The 24,829-nt window shown below is 30.4% G+C and overlaps 1 protein-coding gene across 1 annotated transcript; it reads left to right on the top strand.

Moving 5' to 3' along the window:
* Window positions 1-97: 97 nt before the first annotated feature.
* LOC142320127 (peptidyl-prolyl cis-trans isomerase-like) lies at window positions 98-23,845 on the top strand. The gene is made up of 5 exons (XM_075357806.1): window positions 98-227; window positions 5,832-6,039; window positions 11,762-11,884; window positions 14,751-14,833; window positions 23,613-23,845. The coding sequence occupies exons 1-5, from the start codon at window positions 183-185 to the stop codon at window positions 23,796-23,798; spliced, it is 645 nt and encodes a 214-aa protein (XP_075213921.1). The 5' UTR covers window positions 98-182; the 3' UTR covers window positions 23,799-23,845.
* Window positions 23,846-24,829: the final 984 nt, after the last annotated feature.

The raw sequence follows: 24,829 nt of genomic DNA, 5'->3' as shown, positions 1-24,829 counted from the left end.
GCACAGAATCGCGCTGAAAAATTTATGGAAATATAGTGCGAGTCCCCCACTTGTATGATAATAATTACGTCATCTACCCACAACTGATAGAGAAAATTTAACGAGCCAAATCTAACTGAACTTTTCGATTGCTACGAGGGTATCAAAACATAATTTCATTTTAATTTCTGAGCCATCTCCTCATGTTTTTCATATTTTTATCCTTACTTACGGTCTTTGAAGCTTTGGTCAGTAATTAAAATATAAACTAATATAATATAATTATTTTTAAGAATTCAAGAATTAATTTTGCAATTAACTTATTAAGACTTAGATTTTTAAAAAAATATTGTTGTGAGAGTTGTTATTATTACATGTACATGTAGGTTTACCGCCACTGAAAGTGTGAAACCCATTGTTTTGTATAATAACTCTGATGGTTTTAATTACCTCAGCTGAAGTTAAAATTCTGTTCGTTTACTGTATGTCTGTTCCACGATATTACTCTATATTTACATAGGCTGTTATTTCTTTTCCACAGTCCCTCAATCGCTTTGCTGCGAAGTAAATTAAGGAACCCTGATGTGGGTTTTGAAAAGAAGTAGTCGGTAAATTTTATTGAATAATGTTTTATATGCACACACACACACACACACATATATATATATATATATATATATATATATATATATATATATATATAAGGTACTTTCTATTTTAACGTGCCCTAACAATTACTTCCAAAAAAATGTATAAAATTTCGGAATTATGCTCTTTAATTACTTGTATAGTGTTTCAAACTTTTTTTCGCAGGAATAGGGATGAGCTTAACCAGCCATCGCCTGCCCTAACAGACGGTAGTGTCGGGCTCTAACCAACTAAAACCCCTTTCCCTCACCGTCACGATACCGGACCCACCATAGCTGGTATTATACAATATCGTGAATGTATTATGGGATCCCGCTCCGATGTATCGTCGAGGCACCTGCAGCCATCATCATAGGCAGCTACTCCCATAAAAGGGGCACCTACCTTCTGATTATATCTTCATTATTTTCGAACCGAACGCTGTGAAACCGTTTGGTGTCAGTGTTGTCGGCCGCCAACTCACCAACGCTTCTGTACACCACTCTCTTTGAAACTCATCTGCTACCGCTAGAAAGCATGTGTTACGGAGTTTCATACTGCCCGCAATATATACTTGCATCGGACGAGCGCCTACCTCGGGCGAATAGGTAAGAGTTTTATGGTCCATAATCCGGTCCAAAAACTGGGCCATTTAAAAATTCAACTCCCCAATCTCAATTAACCCAGGGACTCATATTGCGTATCAGCCTATGGAGCCACCTGCCTGTAGCTGCGCCGTTCCTTCGTTCTTCCCATCTGAGCATCAGCCGTTCATCCGAATCGCCGCTAAGATGGTCTCCCTGTCGCTCACACAACCTAAAACCAACCACCACACATGCAGCCTCTGTGGAGACTGTCTGATAGCAGAAGGCGACCTAAGCGCCATCTGGCATTGCACCCTTTCCATTACCTGCAGGGTTTCTTGGACTACAATACCCTCTCCCAGTCTGGGACTGTGTAACAGTGTGGTCCACACCATACACACTAGCACCTTCCTCTTGGATGCACACCAAACACCCATGTTCGCCATTACACAGTTTAAGGCTACAAACGTCATACCTGTGCATTTGGTTGCTTTCCTGGTATGGCACTGGAAACTACAGCGACTATCCAGCCAAATACCCAGGTATTTGACCTCCTGGATCATCTGGAAATGTAGTTTACCCACATGTACCCAGATTGACTTCTCTTAGAGAGGACAATTGTCTAAGTCTTTTAGGGCATTAGTTGAAGCCCATTTTTCACAAGCTATGTTGTCACCAGTTCTATTGTGGTATTGTCCTTGGCCATAACATCCTCCTCACTTCCCCCGATTATGGTCAAGGCCAAGTCGTCAGCATAGGGATCGGCTATACTACCAACAGAAAGTAAGTCAAAGGCCAAATTCCAAAGGGTAGGAGAGGAAAAATTAAAATCTAAAATAAAAAATCTAGAATTTCAAATATGCTTTTTGTGAAGATAATGTTAATATGATGAATGACTTGTGAGTGTCTTTTATGAGTTTTACTTTCTTTTTGTACGAGAAAATACTTAATATTAAGCTTAGGAATCCATTTTTAATCACCTAAGTTTGATAATTAAACTAATTTTTATTTACTTTTCCTTTTTATATTTTAAGACTACAGTCAGGAATATCACAGTCAAATTACAGCATTTGATGTAATGGGCAAATGGTTAAATTAGTAATGAGTTAGTGTAGATTTAAGTAAAATAATCTTTACTTACTTTTTCTAAAACCACAGAGGAATAATTGTATCAAATTTCAAGTTTCTAGCCTAGGAAATGAGTAATTTAATGATGAGTATGTTAATAAGAATCATATACATAGATGAAAGCAAGAATTTGAAATAATTCAGTTATTTGATTCTTTAGATACAATAAAGTAAAACTGTAACTGCAAATGAAAACTATTCTAAATATTTCTCATTAAATAATTGTTTTTTTCACTTTGCTTCTCAACTAAAAAAATTCTTTTTGGCATGCCAAAAGGTGGAGGTAGATTTCACTCATGCTAAGTAGTGGATAAAAATGATTTCCACCGTAAAGTTAAAAAAAACTTCAAATTTACTCAGTACAACAATGGTTGCATGTGAAAAAAAGTTTCACAAGTTTAGCATACAACAAGCCCCATCTTCTCACAATTCCAGCAATATGTTGGTCATCCCTTGCTGTAAGGGTTGGTCATATCAAAAATTGTTTCAGACTAAAGTTTTAGGTAATGCTTAGAGGACTAACAATCACTTTAAACCAATTTGATACTCTGCTTATTAAGGGAGATATGATTTTTTTTGTCTTTGAAATCCCATTTTTTCCATTCCCTGGGTCAGTGGTTGGTGGTATCAAAAAATTTTACTTAGGTAAGTTTTAGGTCCTTATCCAAAGAATAGTAATTTACTACAGAGTGTCCCATATAAAACGCAACCCAACCTTATATTAGTAGGTATTGAAATAATAAAAAGGCATGTGTAAACGTAAATGTAATTTTTATTATTACCATCCATTACTTTACATTTAGAGTAAATGTTGGAAGTGGCCGCCATCTTCTTGAATACAAGCTTCAATTCTTTTTACAGCGTTTCTTGCAACTTTTTTAAAAGTTTGTGGCTGAGTATTTAATACAGCTTGTTCAATATTGACTTTCAATTGTTCAAGTGTTCGTGGTTTGTTGCTGTAGGCTTTTTCTTTGAGGTAACCCCGTAGAAAAAAATCCGCCGCAGTCAAATCTGGAGATCTTGGTGGCCACAAGCCTCGACCGATAACACGATTAACAAAGAATTCCTCAACGAAATCAGAAGTTGAACCTGCGTAGTGCGATGTCGCACCGTCATGTTGTAGCCAGCAGTGTCTGTCTTCCTCTTCCAAGAGTGCGATGAACTGAAATAAAATATCCTGATATCGTTCTACATTAATGGTGTACTCGAAAAAAATAGGACCGATTATTTTCTTCCGCGATATCGCGCACTACACGCCCAACTTCTGCGGGTGTAATTGTTTTTCGTGATAAACGTGGGGAGTTTCAGCGCTCCAAATTCTACTGTTTTGGCTGTTTACGTAGCCATCCAAATGAAACCGTGCTTCATCTGTGAAAAATAACGAATCCATAACATTAATTCCCTCACGCAGAAATCTACGGAACCATTGACAATATTGTAGCCGTTTTTCTTTGTCGGGCTCAAGAAGTTGATGAACCGTTTAAATGCGATAAGGTCGTAATTGTAATTGCTTAGTCGTCCGATGAACAGTTGATTTAGACAAATTAATTTCAGCAGACAAACGTCTGATCGATTTATTTGGCGAGGCGAGTAATCGGGCCTTGATTTCAGCGACTGTATCTGTATTCAACACTGACGCAGATCTTTTGTGTTCCTTGTTATTAACAGAATCGGTCTCTCTAAATTTTAATACCTTAATACTGATGTTTTGTTAGGAGTTGGTTTATCTGGGTACTTATGGCGAAACAAATCTTGCACTGCAACCACTGATTTCGTACTGAAGTACGACTCAACAATGAAATTACGTTCATCTACCGAAAACACCATCTTGTCTCTAGCAATACACTGAACGTTATGATTGCATTGTTGTTACTATTGGTAGTGTTCTACTGCGTCACCGCGATGTTCAGATGTTGGACGAGTCCATTTCAGTAACGAGTAAATGAGTAAGGTTGACTTTTGAAATTTCATGGATGAGTGATTGATGGGTTGCAGTTTATATGGGACACTTTGTATAAGAATAGTAATTTACTTAATATGAAAGTTACAGCAATATTTTGTTTTTTCGAAGAAGTTGCCCCATTTCCACTCCGATGGTTCGATTTTTCCCATTAATGAAATTGACCAAGATTTTGGATTGTTATATTTTATGTATCAATTTGAAAGTGATTGACGCAAAATTACGACAGTTATCATGTCCACTAGAAAGTGAACTTTTGAACTGAGGGTGGTTTTGAGGTCTGGGGGATGTGAAACGCAAAGCTAAGTCAAGATTTTCCAAAAGTCGAATCATGGTACCCATTACAATAGGTAGCTTTCTTATGAAATCTACCTAAAAGTCTTTTGTCATTTATTATCAAACTTAAAAAAGTATCAGAAATTAAAAAGAAGGATAAAATATGTTCACACACTTTTTTCTCACATTATCACACTTTCATACAGATGTGAACATTTGCAAGGAGATTTATTTTTTACTTTTAGTTTCACTGTGTATGCTCATGTTAGTTGGTGGTAAAACTGTAAACTTTAAATGATGGACTGAACACAGTTTAGTAAGTGTACCATTTAAAAACTAACTCATTATGTTTCCAGTTATTCTTGCAGCCATCTTCAGGAACTGTACATCTATCTTCCCACTGTAATCAGCTGATTTTACTGCTGGTATTTTTTTTTTTTTTTTAATTAGGCAGATATGCATTTAGAATGTGTGTTGAAAAGCATGTAGGATTTGAATTTTGTTTGTTCTGTAGTATATTGTTTTATGTTTATGTATATTTTCTTGTTTTTATTATCTTTATATGTTTGAGAATGATTGTATTAGAATGTGATCGATCCTTTTTTGTTTATAATTAGAATATCAAAGTTGTAAATATTGGTGGATTTTTAATTTGCATCCATGAAGTGGTTATTGAATATTGAATTTATGTAGCTAGAGAGTGGTTTTATGAGTCGTTAAATCTTTGTTTGAAGTTGTACAGCACTATTCTGAGTGGTCTGAAAAAGATGTGAAAAGAGAGATTTATTTATTTTCTGAAGTTTTTTCACTGGTATCAATTCACCTACTGGATGAACACATTTCAAAGTTACATAAATGAATACAAAATTTGTTTAATGGAAGCTTTTCTTAGAAAGATGGGAAGTACTTAAATTGAAATAAGTAATATTTTTGATGCATCTAGTGACATGTTTCATGTTAGTTAACTTTCTGAGATTGCAGGGTAAGATTTTAGGAAAATGTAAGTAATACCTCTGGGAGGATATTACTTTTATAATGTAAATTAACTTAAATTTTAAAATGAAATTTAATAAATGATTTTTTTTCATTTTGATTTAGCTATACTAACAATTTTAATAATCTTATTTAACAGAAAATATAATAAGGTATGTTACATAATTATGACAAGACAGAAGGTTTTTTTTTTTGTAAACTAGCTGTAATTTGTATTTTTATTCTTCTTTTAATAAAAATAAGTTGCAATGTTCATTTCATAGCACAATTTTGATACTTTTTAGGGTATTGAACATATTGTAACTCATCAAGTTTATTTTGATATTCAAATTGGAGAAGAACCTGCAGGCAAACTGGTAATTGGTCTGTTTGGAAATGATGTGCCAAAAACAGTAAAAAATTTCTACACATTAGCTTCTGTTGGATTAGATGGTGGCTTGTCATACAAAGGATCACTGTTCTACAAAGTTTATCCAGGATTTCTAATTCATGGTATACTATTCTTATCATAAATTTATTTAGTGTCTAAATTTAAATAACATTTTGTAGAAAATGGATTTATTATGGAGGATTTGTCAGTCGGCCCCCAAGGTCATCAGATCTTACTCGACTATATTATTGCTTATGAACAGGAAATGAGGTTTATAAACTCAGAAGTTAGTGGGTGAAATGACTGATCACTTGAATTCCAAATACCACTAGTCATAAAGGAACATGAAGATTTTTGGAAACAAGTTAAGAAATGCAGCGATTTTAATAGTGAAACTTTTTAATATTGTTTAGAAGCTAATGAAATTTAGTAGAATTTATTTTATTTTCAGCAATATCTTCAAGGTAAATCAATTAAACTTTTACAAGCTCGAGGAATGAAAATTTAAAATTGTTTAATTATTGTTCTTTAGAATCATAAAATTATCTGCCATATTTTGCTTTTAATTATTGAAGTTCTGAAATTAGTGTTTGTTTATTGACTTTATTACATTAATTTTCTAAGAAGTAAATTCTTTATAAATTAATTATATTATAATTTTTTTTAAATTTTTTTACTGGGAACTAATAAAGACATTTTATACCAAAACTAAAAATTCTTATCTTTTTACTTGAACTTATTGAGTTGTTTGTGATTTTTCTCCAAAAATATTAGATACATTTCTGGGCAACATTTTTAAACATTATTAGCAGGAAACATAACATAAAAAAAGTACATCAATTTTTTACTATAATTAGCATTCTACAAGTTTTTAGTACTATATTATATTACATATGAGGCAGAATTCTTAAGGCAGCAATAAGACAAAAACTAAGCATTTCAGACATATGAATACAGAGCGATTCGAAATTGCAAGGTAATCTCTTGGGAAATTATTCTACAGCCAAAAAAAAAAAAAGTTCATATAAACATGGATTATTAAACGGTTCGTTGGCGAGTTCTGGCTCGCGATACATTTAGCCATGCTTTCTGCTCCCTCTGTGAAATTAAACCTAACTAAAATTCTTGGGGTGCAAATCGAGAGGTAAATTTGTGCTTCCTTATGGTGTTTGATCTAAGAAATTCAATAAAATTTGTCGCAGACCTCTATCTCAATTAGGTTTTAAGAAAAGCTGGATAAAAACGAAAGTGTTTTATCGGAAAACAGCCTTTTTTAGGTTTGGAATAAAATAAATTTGTTAAATTACCAATAAACAAGTTTATTTTATAAACCAATATTTTATCACCAATAAACAGCATTTAATTCTGAGGAAATTATGTAATATCGTCTATTAAAATTAAAAAAAAGTATTTGAGAAGTTCAACTTTAATTAGAAATAAAACGCACCAACTGGATCGGAAAAGTGATACGATTTTAAAACAAAACGTTTTCATAAATGTTTGAACAACATAATGTAAATGAAAATAAGTGAAAACTTATCAAAAACAGAAAAATGTATGTAAACAATAGACTTAAAAAAATCAAAATCAAATGTTTTTTGTTTTTTTCTAAAAATTATTAATTATCAAAATGGTAACTTGATAAAACTGTAAACATTTCTTCAAAGCAGTTGCTCAATATGGCCGCCAATCTGTTCAATGCAGAGTTCAACTCGGTGAATCCATGCTAGCCGGGCACATCTAATAGCATTATTATTCCTAATAGTGGAGCTAACTTCTATTATATGATATCTCAGTTCTTCTTGTGTACCAGTATGAACGAATTGACTAATCCAACCTGAAAGGAAACGTCCACTGTTGTGAGATAATAAGAACATATACTGAAAAAAACATTAACATTGATATGTTACATGCTACATGAACAATTCACAAAATCAGTATAGCATCTTGTCATCATGAGGTATTCTGCCCATTGGTCGGTCCCTGACACCATCCCAACCCCAAGGGGAAGAACACCTGCTTGTGGCGCTTCCAGTTGCCACACTCTCCCGTTCCAAGCCCTGATGGGATTTAGGACCACTGATGCCTCCAGTTCTTTCTGTTCTAGGCCAGCTCTTTGGTATCTTTGTAACTTCCACTCTAGATGTCAACTATCATCTTCAGCCTTCTTCCTTTCCGCCTTTACCCATTCTCAGTACCTTCAATCATGGTTGTTAATGCTTGTATACCTTTTCCTCTTAATATATTAACAATCCAGTTGACCTTCCTCCTTTTAGTTGTTTCCAACAATGTTCTTTCTTCCTTTACTCTTTTCAATACATACTCATTACTAACTCTTTCTATCCACTTAATTTTCTCCATTTCTTCCACACCCAAATTTCCATAGCTTGGATCTGATCCTTCTCTCTCTTACCCAAAATACATACTTCGCATCCATATAAAAGTACACTCCATATGTAATACGTAACCAGCCTTTTCTTTAGATCCAAATCTGTTTTGCTACAAAGCAATTTCTTATTATTATTAAAGGTTTCCCTTGTATGGCTATTCTTGACTTAATTTCTGTATTGCTCCTCCAATTATCAGGTAACATGCTTCTAAAATGTCTGTGTTTCTCAACCTGTTCTACTTTCCCTTCCTTTCATACCCTCTTTGTCCCACTTTCTCACTTGTTCCCACTTTCATATCCTCTTTGTCATTAACTCTCATAACTTTTCATGTCATATTCCTTCACACTTAAATATCATCCCCTGTAGCATTTTAGTGTCATCTGCCAGTAACACCATGCACCGCTACACAAGAAATCTTTTTCCAATACCTACACCTTCCCCATCCCACTCTACATTCTTAAATATGTCCTTACAAAGATTAAAAGGAGTGGGAGACAAATAGCATCCTTGTCTTATTCCTCTACCCAACTCTATCCAATCTGTAGGGCTGTCACTTACTTTTATAGCTGATTCTTGTTTTAAGTATAATTCCTTGAGAGCCTTCTATCCTTCCAATATACTCTTTTCTCTTTTATAATTTCCATGAGCTTGTTGCATTTAATCCTATAAAAGGCTTCCTCCATATCTATAAACATAAACTAATTCCTTTCTTCTTTTCCCAGTACCTTTTGCCGATCAACTTGACCAATCCTACAACTTCCCCTAGCTTCCAGTTGTTAGAGCTTTTCCTCTTCTAAAACCAAACTGTTCTTCCCCAGTGTTCTCTTCAATTATTTTTAAGATTGTTGAGTTCAGTACCCTTACTAATATTTTCACAGTATGTGAAATTAGACTTATCGTTTTCTGCTCTTCACAGCCAATTTTCTTTGGTAAGGGAATCAGTACTTTCTGATCATGTACAAATTTTCTAACTGCCTTGACACCAGTTAGATTTCATAAATGATGAAAATGAGAAAATACCAATGAGAAAATATTTATGAAAAAAAACTGAAAAGGAATCTTCTTTTTCATGAGAAAAAATAACTGTGGTCAATATGACTCATATAGATTTGTTTAAAAAACAAACTATGAGTATATCTTTATTAACAGACACAACCAAATTAAAACATTTAAATCTTTACATATTCTAATCAGCTTATATTTAGAAATCAACTTCTTGACAGCAAAGCATATCCAGGAGTAGACACTGATAGCGACCATAATTTAGTGATAATAAAATGTAGATTGGGGTTTAAAAACCTGAAGAAAAGGTGTCAGATAAATCAGTGGAATATAGAGAAGCCTGAGGAGGAGGAGGAGGAGGTAAAGAAGATTTTTGAGGAGGACATCGCAAGAGGTCTAAGTAAAAAAGATAAGGTAGAAAATATAGAAGAAGAATGAGAAAATGTAAAAAATGAAATTCTTAAATTAGTAGAAGTGAACTTAGGCAGAACAAAGAGAAATGGTAGAAAAGCTTAAATATCAGAGGATATATTGCAGATGTTGGATGAGCATACAAAGTATAAAAATGCTGGTGATAAAGAAGGTAAAAGGACCTATCAACAATTAAGAAATTTTATAAAGAGGAAGTCCAAATTAGTGAAAGTAGAGTGGATTAAAGAAACGTGTTCAAAAGTGGAAAGAGAAATGATCATTGGTAAAGTAGATGAAGCATACAGGAAAGCTAATTATTTTTTGGTACAAAAGTTAAAATCTACTAATGTGTTAAATGAAGATGGTACACCGACTAATACAAAAGAAAAGGTTGATAGGTGAGTGGAATATACTGAAGAGTTATACGGAGGAAATGAATTAGAAACTGATGTTATAGAGGAAGAAGAGAAAGTCGAAGAGGATGAAAAGGGAGATGCAATATTGAGATCTGAATTTAATAGAGCATTAAAGGTTTTGAATGGGAGAGAGGCTCCTGGGATAGACAGGGTATCTGCAGAATTACTGTGCAGTGCAGGTGAGGAATGATAGATTATACAAACTGGTGTGTAATATTTATGAAAAAGGGGAAGTTCCGTCAGACTTCAAAAAGGGTGTTATTGTCATAATACCAAAGAAAGCAGGAACAAATAAATGTGAAGAATACAGAACAAGTAGCTTAACTACTCATGCATCAAAAATTTTAACTAAAATTCTGTACAAAAGAATTGAGAGGAGAGTGGAAGAAGTATTAGAAGACCAGTTTGGTTTCAGGAAAAGTGTAGGGAAAGAGAAGCAATTTTAGTGCCCAAATTAATAGTAAAAGGAAGATTACAGAAAAACAAACAAACATAGATGGTATTTATAGGCTTTTGATAACATAGGCATTTGATAATGTAGGTTGGAATAAAATGTTCAACATTTAAAAAAATGTAGGGGTCAAGTGTAGAGAGAGAAGAACAACTGCTAACATTTACAGGAACTAAATTGCAACAGTAATAATCAAAGAGAATAAGAAAGAAGCAGTAATAAAAAAGGGAGTCGGACAAGGATGTTCCCTATCCACGTTACTTTTTAATCTTTACATAGAACTAGCAGTTCATGATGTTAAAGAACAGCTAAGATCTGAAGTAAAAGTGCAAGGTATGCAGGTGCAAAAAAAATAAAGATGCTGCGATTTACTGATGATATAGTAATTCTAGCTGGGAGTAAAACAGATTTAGAAGAAACAATGAATGGCATGGATGAAGTCTTACAGAAGAACTACCACATGAAAATAAACAAGAACAAAACGAAAGTAATGAAATGTAGTAGAAATAAAGTAGATGGACTACTGATTATAAAAATAGGGCAAGAAAAGACTATGGAGGTAGAAGAATTTTATTATTTGAGAAATAGAATTACTAAAGATGGACGAAGCAGGAGCGATGTGAAATGCTGAAAAGCACAGGCAAAACAAGCTTTCAGTCACAAATATAATTTACTTACATCAAAGATTAATTTAAACATCAGGAAACCTTTTTGAAAGTATATGTTTGGTGCATAAACAATCCAAACCTAGAAGATTTGGAGGTGTTGCGAGGCTTGGAGATGATCCAAATCTAAGGTTTCCAAATCTTAGAGGTTTTCTACAAATTGGTGATGAAAGAAACATTTGGAAAAATATAGGTACAATAAGAGGTGGACATACTGGCCACATCTTAAGGCATCCTTAATGGAATAATCACATCCTAATGGAATAGTCACTTTGATACTGGAGGGTCAGGTAGGTGGAAAAAATTGTTCAGGCAGGCAACATTTGGAGTATGTAAAATAAATTGTTAGGGATGTAGGATGTAGGGGGTATACAAGAATGAACCAACTGGCACTACATAGGGAATCTTGGAGAGCTGAATCAAACCAGTCAAATGACTGAAGGCAAAAAAAATATGGTAATAATAATATTTCAGAAATTATATTATTGATATAATGTTTACTATTACAGGAGGTGATATTACATGCAATACTGGAAAGGGAGCTCCTGTTAGCATATATGGTTCTACTTTTAAAGCCGAAGATTCTGAAATTAATCATGATGACAGAGGAATCATTTCAATGACAGATTTAGGTAAGATAAACCAGTTGTTATTAATATAATTGATGACTATATGGAGGGAAATCAAAAAGTAAGTTGCATGCATATGAAAAGAAAAAAATATTTAATATTCAAGGCAATTTTTTTTTATTTCAGTGAAAGCATAATTCAAGATCTACTTTTCAATATACTGATCCTAAGGTTTAAACACCTGTCAAAGAGTGCAGCACCAGTTCTCTTTCCTTCTAGCACTTTATGTTACTTTCACATTGTATTTCTGTCATGTACAGTAGACTAATAAAGCTATTTCAGAAAGCCTTCTTTCTTGGGGTTAGACACATGAAAGTTGCAAGGTCATCTGTTTTGTAAGGAAAGTATTTTTATGCCTTCCACCTGAATTATTTCAATTTGGCATTAGTAACATTTGCCATATGGTAGATGATAATGTCATGTATAAGCTTTCTCAGCTTTCTTGACCAATGATATTTAATGACCTTTTTGAAGGAATAAATTAAGTATGTACATTTTGATAATATATATCGATGATAATATCAAAGTAAACACCTTTCCAGCACACCTTTTTGAAGGAATAAATTAAGTATGTACATTTTGATAATATATATCGATGATAATATCAAAGTAAACACCTTTCCAGCACTTTTTTTTGGATATGAACAATGTTAATATTTCCACCTCTGGAACTTACTTTTCACTTCTGGTAAGAATTAATGGTACCAACACTTGACTATAGTCACAATATTGTCTAAAACACATGTCTTTCCCTGCAATAGCAATCTGAAAACAGAAAGGCTGCTTGGACATATAACCTACATCCTGATCTGGTAGTAGACAAGGCAACCAATGAACACACACTTTGTTACACTCAGTAATTTACAAATAATGTTGTGTGCATACGATGTAAAATACTCAGTTGCTGCATGACTGTGTTGACATGTAAGAATACAAGAGGCGTCTCTAATGAGAAGAGACAGAGATATCTCTTCTTACCAAGACATTGTCTGCATTTCTCCACTGAAAGTATACTAGCCCAGGCCACAGAAGCACATTTTTGAATCTGCAGGACTACAGAGTTCTTTGACTGGCTGAGTAGATACACATTATTGGTCAGAATTATGTTGATTATAACCAGTTGATGTGACTAAATCTAATGCACACTATTAGTCAAAACAGGCATTCTCCCAATTGGCTGCTTCATACCAACAGATAGAACAGTAATTTAACAACATCTGTTCATTAAATAGTTGTGGCAATCGCTCATTAGTTTTCACAAATCATTTGGTTTACATTAATAAACGCTATTTTTATTGAAGTTATTGATCTTTTCTGCCAGTAATCAATGAAATATCCATCTATCAATTACCCATCTTCTAGGGATTGCCTGAGGTAAAGATGTGCAGTCATTGTATATTTGATTGAAGTAATAGTGCCGTTCTGAGTGAAGAAATACTAGTGCTTTAGTGGTTGCTTAAATTTGTGATTTGATTTTTTATAGTTATTCGAAATATTTTGAGTCAAGAAGTTATGGATAAATACAACTTGTTTTTTAATACCACCTTCTAGAACAGGCAATATATTATACAGAATGAATACAGATGAAATAGATATGTTTGATGCATTGTCAAAAATTAATTTTTCAAATATGGGGATTATTATTTATAATATTTTACAGGAAAATTCTTAAAGTTTGTATCTATAAGTGTTCCATTTATGCATCATTATTTCACAACTGAAATATACTTAGTAGTCCAATCCAATTCATCCCAAACACGTGAAACAAATTCTGCTTAACAATACCAACAGTGATTGTGCTACTTTGTTTTACGGCATGAAAGGGAGGGACAAAATCTTCATCTTTTATAATATCTGCAAAAACGTAGTCTGTACTTCTTGAAGATCAAAGAATCAAAGCCAAGTTTTCTTCAGTTACACAGCCAATTTAACCACTTGGAAGATGCTTATCCAGCTGATTTCAAACCTCTATTTGCCAGTCAAGTGGAGCATAATTTTGTACTAGAAAGAATTTTTTAGTATCTTCCTCAAGTTGAGGCAGTAATCATTCAATAATATATAAATAAATTTTTACTGTTTGTGAAAAAAGAACCGTCAGTATATCTTTTCGAGTGAAATTGCAAAAAACACAATCACTTTAGGCAAATTGCATATATGTTGCACAATTTTTTTAATGTTTTCTGTTTCCAATATTCATACATGTTTGCACTGTTGAACAACTTTTAAGGTTTTTAGCATTCAAGAGAATTGCAGAGGGTGTTTAGTGTAGAATAGTAGCCTGGGTGGCTAGGGACTGAATTGGCTGCTTTTCCACCAGAGTAGGTGCATTCAACATTTGTGCCCGGTTGATGTTTGGCATGTTTGTGGGTTAATTTATAGGTAATTTTGGATGCTTTTGTATGGTAGATCAACACTGCAATGTTGTGAACAATTTTTGGAGGTATGAGATTATTTTTTTATAGCTCAATTGGTAAATTCTTATTGGTTATCAGTTTTTTGATTCAGTTTAAGTGAGTTTGAAAAATATCTTTAGTAAGCTGGATTTCAAAACCGACGGGAATGTCTTTTGAGTTATTTCCATCAGTGCCATCCTGATAGAGATCATACTGATGACTGAAATATGTAATCAGATACTGAGGGTCTAGAAGATGACCTCCGGTGAAGCCCATCAGAGCTAGGAACGGAGGGGGTGGTGTGGTAACCAGGATCGTCACAAGGTGGGTGTCTTCTCCTATGGGGTCAAGATGGATGTCATATAATATATTTTTATACAAAATATTAATATTATTGCGATAATTTTCATGATTATTCTATTTTTAATTATTATATTAATGAATAAATTCACATAACTAACTTAAGGAAGTTACAGGAAACCACACACACGGTAGCAGATTTTTTATTCTAGGAGGAGCAATGAACTGGCTTAATGGAAATGATGTTGTAATTGGCAAGGTAAATTCAGTTTTTAACTAATAATATAGTTGGATAATTTATTTATTTGCAATAGTAAATAAAATAGAATATACATATAAATATATTTTTTTAAGCATATGACTTTTATTAGAGACATTAAAAGATACTTCTATCTCACTACAAGAATCCAGATCATTGCTGGGAATTGAAACTGGGATCTTTAGTTTCACACCCAGTGGTATAGTGACTGAGATGAGTTATCAAATCATTACATAAGGTAAATGTAGCAGATGATAATTCATTTTTAAAAAATAAAAACCCCTGTAGTGTTTTCAGGATTATATAAAAATGTTTAACCAAAGAGTTATATATTTATAAATACATTTTATGTTTTAAGTGGCTGGCTATTGTACTAAAGAAACTAGCATTCACTTTGAAAAGTACTCTGGAGGTTATGTTGAAACTACTTAACTTCCAGACATATTATTTAACCTGCTTCTACATAATTTAAAAATTACTAAATTTTATGAAGCAGTAATACACATAAAGAGAAGGAGAATTTTTATGTTGAAGTTTTTAACAACAATGTTTTATAGAGAGTGAAGAAAGATTTTCTTTAAAATTTGTTATATGGCTCTCATTTAATCAATTGTAAATTAGAGAGTGTATCTTTAGAGCTAGACATCTGATTACAGGTTTTTGATATCATTTTTATAACTGTGCATAGTAGTACATATATATATGAGTACAAGAGGATTTCTATGCAATGATAAAGAAAAAAATATGGGTGTAAAACATTTTTATCTGAAGCAAATTTTAAATTTTCTCATAACAATTTATGATTATTAAGAAATTCTGTCTGAAGAGCATTAAAACTAGAATGAGTGGGAAGGTGTTTTTTTTTTTATCTGGAGGTCTGGCATTTCCCAATAGGCACTTCAATTTTTAGGCTCATTGTTCAGCTACTAACCAGGAAATGAATCCTCAAATCAATCTAAGGCTAAAAAACCTATGGTGAGCGCTAAATAATTCCTCCAGAAAATAACCATGTACTGGCTCAATAGGTACCAGTATCCTCTACACGAACTTACTAGATTTAGACCTATGTATAGAAGTGATAATGAGAAATAATGAACCAAATATAAGGAAAAGAAGTGAGTCATGAAAAATGATTATTTACTTGATGGGTAGATCAGGTTAGGTTATTGTCTTCCCTTAGACCATATTTTAATTTGATGTAAATTAGAAAAAAAAAACTTTACTAAACTTTACTAAAACTTTAACTAAAAAACTTTACTTTCATAAAGACTATGAAGTCTCATTTTTGATAATTCAAATCAAATGTAGAAAGCTTAACAACAGTCTAAACTACTGAAATTTCCAACTTAGATTGTACAACTGCTGATTTGTAAACTCATTTAATAAAATTAGACGATTGGTCAAACTGAGCAGGAAGTTTTGATCAGTTTAGATTGTTTTTAAAATAACTTTCTACCTTTAACTAGGAAAATTAAAATAATATTTTCATTTTTAGTGAAGAGTTACTTTTCATCATAAATTTTTTATAAAACCAGGAAGAAAATTATTCTTTAAGTGATTTTTAATTACTTTACAATTATCAATTTTTCCTTTATTTTTATTATTTGGGATTTTTATATTAAATGCTCTGTACGTACTAGTGATAATCATTTAACAATCAAAATGACAATCTAGTTTTAGATTTTGAATAAGTTAAAATAAAAATGGTTTTGAGACTACATGCTTTTTTAATTTACTTCAGATTAGAAGACTAAAGTTACTTTTATACTTTAAATGTTATATTAAAAATAAACTAATTCCTTTACTAATGTTAGAAAAAATCTTTTCATTTCATAATATATTTCACATTTACTATTTTAAAATTTAAAAAAAAATAAAATTTTCTATGGGCTAGCCTTATTTTCACATTCTTCTAATAAGAATTCTGAATCTTAATTAAAAATTTACAAATCAATCATAAAATTCATTGAAATTCCAGAAAAAAATTAAAATGGCAAAATTTATGAAAAGAATTTTGCATAGTAAAACTTTTACTGAAGTTACCAGAGAAAACAGATAAATAAAAATGTCTCACGAAAAGTAGGCTACTATAAAATTTTCTGTACATAATATTTTTCAGTTCTGTTCAGTTTTTAATTTAATGATTTATTAATATTTTCTAAAGAAGTATATATTAATCTATACATAATAATTTGATTTATTCTAATTTCAAGAGAGTTAAAAAAAGAGGTTCTCAATTTTACTTGAATAAGTAAGTTCTTTATTTGTATTCAAGTCTTATTCTTTATAAAATGAACCAAATTTAATGATTTTTTTTATGTAGAAAAAGTTCCTATGTGATCTGTTTAAGTTTCTTCCAGGTAACAAAGTGGAGGAGTTTGTGGAGGAGTTTGTACATGAAAAATTACATATTATAATAAACAATTTGAAGATTTTTTTGTCACCACTGCTTGGTAGTTGATTGACAATTAAATACTTAATATCTGATTGGTTATACCATAAGTCATTTATCATACATCAGAGCATTATGTCTGATGATACATAACTAGATTCATTTTGATATTAAAAATATTTTCCATGAAAATTAAAGAAATATTTGGAAAACTTGAAATAAAAACATACATTTTTCCCGACAGCTTTAATTAGTGTACTCATTATTAGTTTCTTAATTATTTATCTATATCTCTTTTCTTATTTTTATCACAGGAAGCTTCTTGCCTTTGCATATCTTGCAAATAGAATACCTCATTCAGAAATAATTTTGTTTAAACAAAACTATCTTAATTAAAAATTTTAAGAAAATAATTAATAATAATAATAAGAAAAGATAATAATTTTCCAATACTGCTTTAATTTGTACTTAACGAATTAACCAATTCTTTTTAATATATTTTTTAAATTCAATTTTACAAAAATAAATATTACTTAATGTAGCAATTTTATTACTGTATCTCTATCAAAATTTTCTACCATGTATAAAATGCATATAATGAATATATATTTTATTTATGTTTAATGATTTCTTCCAAGTAGCAGTAAATTCAGTTTAATAAAAAATAACATCCTAGAAAAAATATATAAGTTAATGTAATTTAAATGACAAATATTTTATTTATTACAATAATTCTGACAGTCGTGTGCATTATAACGATACATAACTGAAGTAAGCATTCAGTAAAGTGGAATATATGACTATAAAATAATTTCTTTCTAGGAAAATATAAATAGAATCTCCAATGCAGCTACTTCAAATGACATAATTTGTCACATTGAGTGCAGTTATAATGAGAGTATTTATTTATATTACATAAACCTGTTAACATTTGAGTTAAAAAATCAAAAATCTGTTGTTTAAATGTTAATAACAGGACAATTTTTCCCCTTGATTAAAACATGCTAAATCAAAGTTAAGCAATTTTGAAAGCATAAATTTCCTAAATTGTAGGTGGGGATGTAAAAACTTTTTTTAAACATAATTTCTTAAGCCTAACAAGAAATAGGTATGGTTGATATGATCTATAGATACCAGTACCTTTAAAAAATATCTGAAAAAAGTGTTTGATCTTTCTTAAATTAAAACATCCTATGATAACCCTTTGGAGTAGCCTCTACAGGGTTTTTGGATCTGTGGTGTAATACTGGATGATTTATTTAAAAATACTTAGCAATTCACTCAATAAATTTTTTTAACTGTACAAAATTTTTGATAGAGAATGAAAAAAATTAATAAAAACCAAAATCCAGCTGATTATTAAACTGCTAATAATTGAGTTATTCTAAGATGTGCAAAACTAATAAAAAGATAAATTTTCCTAACACACTTTTTTAATGGTGAATAATTAATTAAGATATAGACAAAAATAAGAAATAAGTTTGTACTACTTTATTAATGAAAAAGAAACTGGAGTGTTTTGTAAATTTTGTTACTATAACATGAATGCAATTTAGATATTTTATTTTATCAATTTAAATGACAATTTTACAATTTAAAAAATAAGTTATGTAAGATATTACATAATTACGATAAGATTATAAAAAACATTTAACTGATTCAATGAGGTATAATCATCACTAAAATAATCTTAAATTGAGATAGATTTGTTAACTAGTTAAAACTGTGTCAGATAATTTTTATTTTACTGCCTGATAAGAAAAGAGGTTATTTTAATGGATTTTCTTATATATTTAAAATAATTCTTCTCTTAAAAAGTTGTTCTCACTTTTAATAGTTTATGTTGACTAATTTCCTTAGAGATGATTATAATATTATAAAAGATAAAAATCTGACACATAATAACAGCTAGAGTATGTTTTCTTTAATTTAATTTCTAAATTTTTATGGCTGTCATAAAAAATATGTAAAGTTGCATAACTATTTTAAAAGATCATAAATTGAGTACAAATACAATATGGTAATAAAAAAGATCTTTTAAATTTTTATTAAATAGTCAGACTTTTTGAAGTTAGTATCAAATTTTAAACTTACTAACCCTTAGTTTGGTGCTGACTTCAGAAAATAAAAATTTAAAGAATTGATAAGTATTAAGAATTATAAGAACAAGACGTATAAGTATTAAGAATTGATAAATATTTTTTGTAGAGTGTTTTTTGAAGTCGGTTTTATGAATAAGTTATTCTATTTTACAACTTTTTCATTTCATTTATGTGAAATACAGATAGCTACATAATGTTCCCTGAAAAAATGCCATTTATGAAAAATCCAAACTTGAGAACCTATGATGTCTTGATAAAAATAGCAAATAAAATTCCAAGAAAGATGAGAAGAGATTACCACCAAGTTAAACTAAGATTCTCTGGAGTGTATGATTAATTACCAGTTTTTATTTGAAATTTTCTGAATGTCAGTAAACATCAGTGGACATCATCATAACATCAGGCTAAAATCATTTTGTTGCAGCAATTCAGTTCAAAGCATGATAGAAAAAAATATATATTTTCATATCTTGTATGCAGACAGTTATTAAATTTAGTTTAAAAATTTTCCACTAGTAATGTAGAAAAAACCTTACAATCAAGAACTTTATCTAAAAATAAAAAAATAATAATAAAAATTGGTCCATTTGATGAAATTTAAAGTTTGAACATATTGATAAAAAATATGTATTCTGTTCTTTTTTGAAGATGATTAGAAATAGCAATCATCAGCTCAAAATGAAACACAGTGTAGTAAAAAATAAAAAATAAATAAATAAATAAAAAATTAAGAACTAGTGTCCTTAGGTATAATAATTGACCATAATCTCTCTTGCAATGAGGATGTAGATTACATTTGCAAAAAAAAATAAACTTAACTGTCTTTGCCATTAGATTATTGTGACAACTTATTGAAAATAAATTGATTCACTAATCCTAAATTTTACATGTATATGCTGTAGTTCAAAAATACATCTAACTAGGTTACTCATTAAATCAAAGCCTCCAAGTACTTACTCTACGTAAAGAGATATAGTGATGTGGTAGGTTAAATGTAATACAAGATGCTTAAGAAGTTTATTATTACATACATAAAGTTGGCAGACCAATTTGTAAATTTTCAATTAAACTCCTGAAATAAATTGTAAATTAACTAAAAATAAATGAAATTTAAAAATGTTACCTATTCAATTCTTTAAATAAATTAAAGGTTCCGTTCAATAATGTGTTAACATGAGTTACTAATTGGGATTAGTAGGTGATAACCAAAGTTATCACCAATTAAAAGCTAACTTTATTTTATTTTAAAAAATATTACTTAAAGGTCCTTTAACATGAGCTCTAACTTGTCTCACTGTTGTAATTAGATTACAGTATGAAACTGTATTCTAATTACAAATTAGAATATATACATTAAGATCTAACTCACACAAAAATAAGTTATTTCTAATCATTATTAAAAACTTCAATTGGTTTTCTTTTCAAGTTTATTTTATAAACAAATTAAGAACCCATTAACCCGACATCAAGTTATCAGGGAGTTAAGTAAAATTGCAAACAAATTGTTAATTTATTAACATGAAAGACTCTTATTTTGGTATGAATTAGAAGTTAATGCAAGCATCCTGATTGCTGTAGGGGGAGACATTCTCTTCAGTTTTCCAATTAACTTGCAAATGAAAACTAGAATTGATCTTTGCAAGCTCTTTAACTTACCAACTCAGGTTAGAATGCATGCATTCTAGCTTGAGTTGTGCTAAGCTGTTAGACATAAAAACAAATAAGATCTCATGTTTGAGATCCTTAATTTATTTCAAAAATAAAAACCATCATGATAAAATAATTCCACATTAAATTTTTATTAATGAAACTGCAGCTTCATGTAGATGTTATATTTTAATTTTTTCATTCTGACTTAAGTTACACTAAACAACCCTACTATCTTGATCTAAAATTAAGTTCCCGAAATTAAGAAGTGATGATAAACAAATTACATAGCTAATTTATTTACATTAAATTATATTAATTACAGTTAAAACAGCCAATTATTATTACACAAGTTAGATTTTGATAACTGTATACTAAAGTTATATATAGCTCTGGCATTTTTCATTCACTATACAATTTCCATACCACATTCCCAAACAAAGTTGTAGGTTATCTGATAAATTAATCATCTGAAAAAAGCACTGATCTCTGTATAACTTGGTAGGGGATCCCATGTATTGGAATTGTTAAAATTTGAAGCATAAACCAGCACCACTAAATGAGTGGTAGAACCTATAGACCTAAATAAAATGGAACGGTGCATGTGCAGAGGTAAGTGTAAGAGTAGGGATAAAGTTGTGCAAGCGTACAATGGTTTTATTTAGTTTCCATCATCTCATTCTGCAGTGCTGGAATATGCTTCAATATTGAACACTTAATTGTATTTTACGCCATAAGGATCCCCTATCCAGTTATATGGAGATCAGTGAAAAAAGTTATATTTTATTCTAATTTGTTAACAAAATTATTATTCAATTTGTTTTTCTTTTTAAAATGCACGTACTCGTACATATTCATCTGACTTTTATAAATTTAAGGAAATTTACTAAAATTTGAAAATTAATCTTTTAAAATTATTTTAAAATGTTAATTTATAGAAATCAGCACTAAAATAAAAACATGCACCATCAATTAAGTACAACTAAGTGTAACTCCTAACTAGGATTCAAAGTCGAAATTGTAAGAAAATTGATCTTGTGGTTTTTTCATTGTAATATTACTTCCTTTAATTTTATTTTTATTTAATGCACAGGTAGGTCTACAAAAATATTATTTCTTTTAATGAAATAAGCCATTGAAACACTACGGTGAGTATATCTTGATAAAATTAAGAAATTTATTGCTAAAAATTGATATAAAACTACTTACTAGGTGTGAGCTAAGGCCCTATAAAATGCGGCAAATATATTGTTTTTTTACCCAAGTTTTCTACATTTTTTTTAATTTTCTCATAAAAACTTTGAATACACCAATGTATATATACAATATATAAATATGTATAATTATGTAAAATCTGTGTGTAATTATTTATATAATATTCTTTGTTTGGAAATGATAACAAAAAGCAGTTCTATTTACTGGATCTATTCTTCTATTTACTGAGCAATGATGACAAAAAAGAAAAAATCTTTCATTTTCTTCCAACTAGAGAGCATTTTTGTTCAAAATGTTTTCCAATTAGGTTTTAGGTTACTTGGGTAAGCTTATACAATTGTTATCTCCTGAGAAACTTCCTCTATGAAATAAAACAAAGATGATTGAAATTGATTCAATTTAGCAATCGATTTTAGCAATTATATAAAACACGCTCTTTGAAAGAAGTGGCAAGGTGACTGGACAGCCACAGTGGATAATGAACTCCGATACATTAAAAAAAACTGTGTTGCCATGGAACTTGTCTTTTAGAAAACTCCGTCGGAAGGAAGTAGTCCTTTGTCGATTGCGGATAGGCCATACTAGAGTCACAAACGTATATCTAATGTCAAAAGTAAATGCACCAACATGCGTACGATGCAACTGCCGCTTGACTGTGCCCCACATCCTTGTGGATTGCATTTGTTATGCGGTATTGCTTCGTAAATTTAAAATGCACAGGAACATTCGTCAAATCTTGGGCAATGATAAGGAAGTTTTGGACCGGGTGTTTTTATATCTTAGAAGTATTAGTATTTTACATACCTTTTAATAGTATTATATGTATTTTTAATGTTCCTTTTTTTTTTTTAAATTTGTATTTTCTTTTGTTATCCGAAAAGGAGCCTTTTACACTCTCGGAGTTCATTATTTTTATTTGGTTTATATATATATATATATATATATATATATATTGTTTTTATGTAGTTTTAAGTTTTTTATCTATGATAGTATTTTTATTTATTTTTTAGTGATATTAGTTTTAAGTTTCTTACTGATATTTTATTAGTTGTTAAGTTTTAGCTTTTCAATATTTTAGTTTTTAACTAGGATTAGTTTTTTGTCTTAATTTTCTAGTCTTCCCCTCATCTGAGTAGGGACTCTTTATACCCCTCTTGGAATTTTTTAAATTCTTGTTATTTTACTTTTTTAGTTTTAAGCTTATTTTTAATTTTATGTTTTACGGCTGTGATTTATTTTAAGTATTTTTAAAAATAAATTTTTCAGCTGTGATATTAGTTGTAAGTTTTTAATTTTTTCTAGTTTTTAAGGTAGCTTTTTTTATTATTTGTTTTCTTTATTAAATTTTATTCCGGGCGATGATAACGCCAAAGCGTTTTTCGCCCACCAATAAACAAAAACAATTACAAATTATTTGTTACAGATTTTAGAAGGAGATGATGTCATCAAGAAAATTGAATCTAAAGGTTCAATAAATGGAACAGTGTCACAACCAATAGTCATAGCAGATTGTGGTGCTATTCCTGTACACAAAATATTTGCCATTAATTGGCAACCACAGAAACCATTTGATTCAAAGAAAGAACGTCATGAAATAAGATTTTGTTAAATTAGCTTTTATTAAATAATTCAAATATATATTTTTTTAAAAACTCACTTACTTGTTCATTTATTTATTCCACAATTATTGAATCTCTACCAAATACATGAGGAAAGGGAATAATTGAAAATGATCCTAATAAAAGGCTTATAATAGGTATCAACTATTAATAATTAAATATAAAAATAATACAACAGTTTCTGTGTATGTATATCAAGTTGGCAGGTCAATTTCATTAACTAAAGTATTGCAGAATTATCCAGTTATCCATTTGTTAAATGTAGGATAAGTTCAGATGCACTAAATAGTTAATGAACTAATACGTTAATGGTTTAGATTTGTGGATCAAATATAAAAATATAATTGCAAAAATTAGTTTAAACTATAGCATGAAAATAATAATTAGATTACATAAAATTTTAATATACCATTTAACAAAATGATATAATTTTAAAGTGGATTGTTCAGCATTAAGTAATTTTAAATATAACATCATAAACACACTTCCATTCAGGGATGAGTTAATAATAATTATTCAATTCATTGTTACATATAAATTGTTTACTTGACAGTGTTTCCCTTACATTATCTGTCCCAAATTTTTTATGGTTGTGACATATATAGTGAAGCATCTAAAGTGCCAGAGTTAGACAGACAGTAGTCTGAATTGCCTTCTCTGCAGGTAATGATGTTATTTGTGCAGCCAGTCCCTTTGATGAACAAAGTGAAGGTGTGGCTTTTAAGTCTAATTGCATGCAAATTTCAGAGCACTTGACATTCAATTGTAACACTACTGGCTCAGTGAAGAAGACAATGTAAAACCTCTTCTCTTCTCATCTCCATAATAAACCAAGGCATAATATGATTGTTATTCCCATAATGTATGTTAGTATCTTATGATCATTAGGCTGCAGCACCAACACATTCATGTAAAGTATACTCAACACTACTTCTGTTATTTATTTCCTTGATTTACTAAACAAGGTTATGTTACTAAGTCTATAGTGAGTGTGTATTAGACAGTTCAGTCAAGTATTTCT

Source organism: Lycorma delicatula, chromosome 2, assembly GCF_047948215.1.
Source record: "Lycorma delicatula isolate Av1 chromosome 2, ASM4794821v1, whole genome shotgun sequence".
Lineage (NCBI taxonomy): Eukaryota > Metazoa > Arthropoda > Insecta > Hemiptera > Fulgoridae > Lycorma > Lycorma delicatula.
The sequence above is the reverse complement of the archived record's forward strand: the minus strand, read 5'-3'. Positions and strand labels throughout refer to the sequence as shown.

Bases quoted from the DNA above. Each gene is read 5' to 3' on its own strand.
- LOC142320127 (XM_075357806.1), top strand. From the start codon at position 183: ATGTTTTTCATATTTTTATCCTTACTTACGGTCTTTGAAGCTTTG. The intron at 11,885-14,750 runs GTAAGATAAACC...AGGAAGTTACAG, and splicing joins CATTTCAATGACAGATTTAG to GAAACCACACACACGGTAGC. The intron at 14,834-23,612 runs GTAAATTCAGTT...TATTTGTTACAG, and splicing joins ATGATGTTGTAATTGGCAAG to ATTTTAGAAGGAGATGATGT.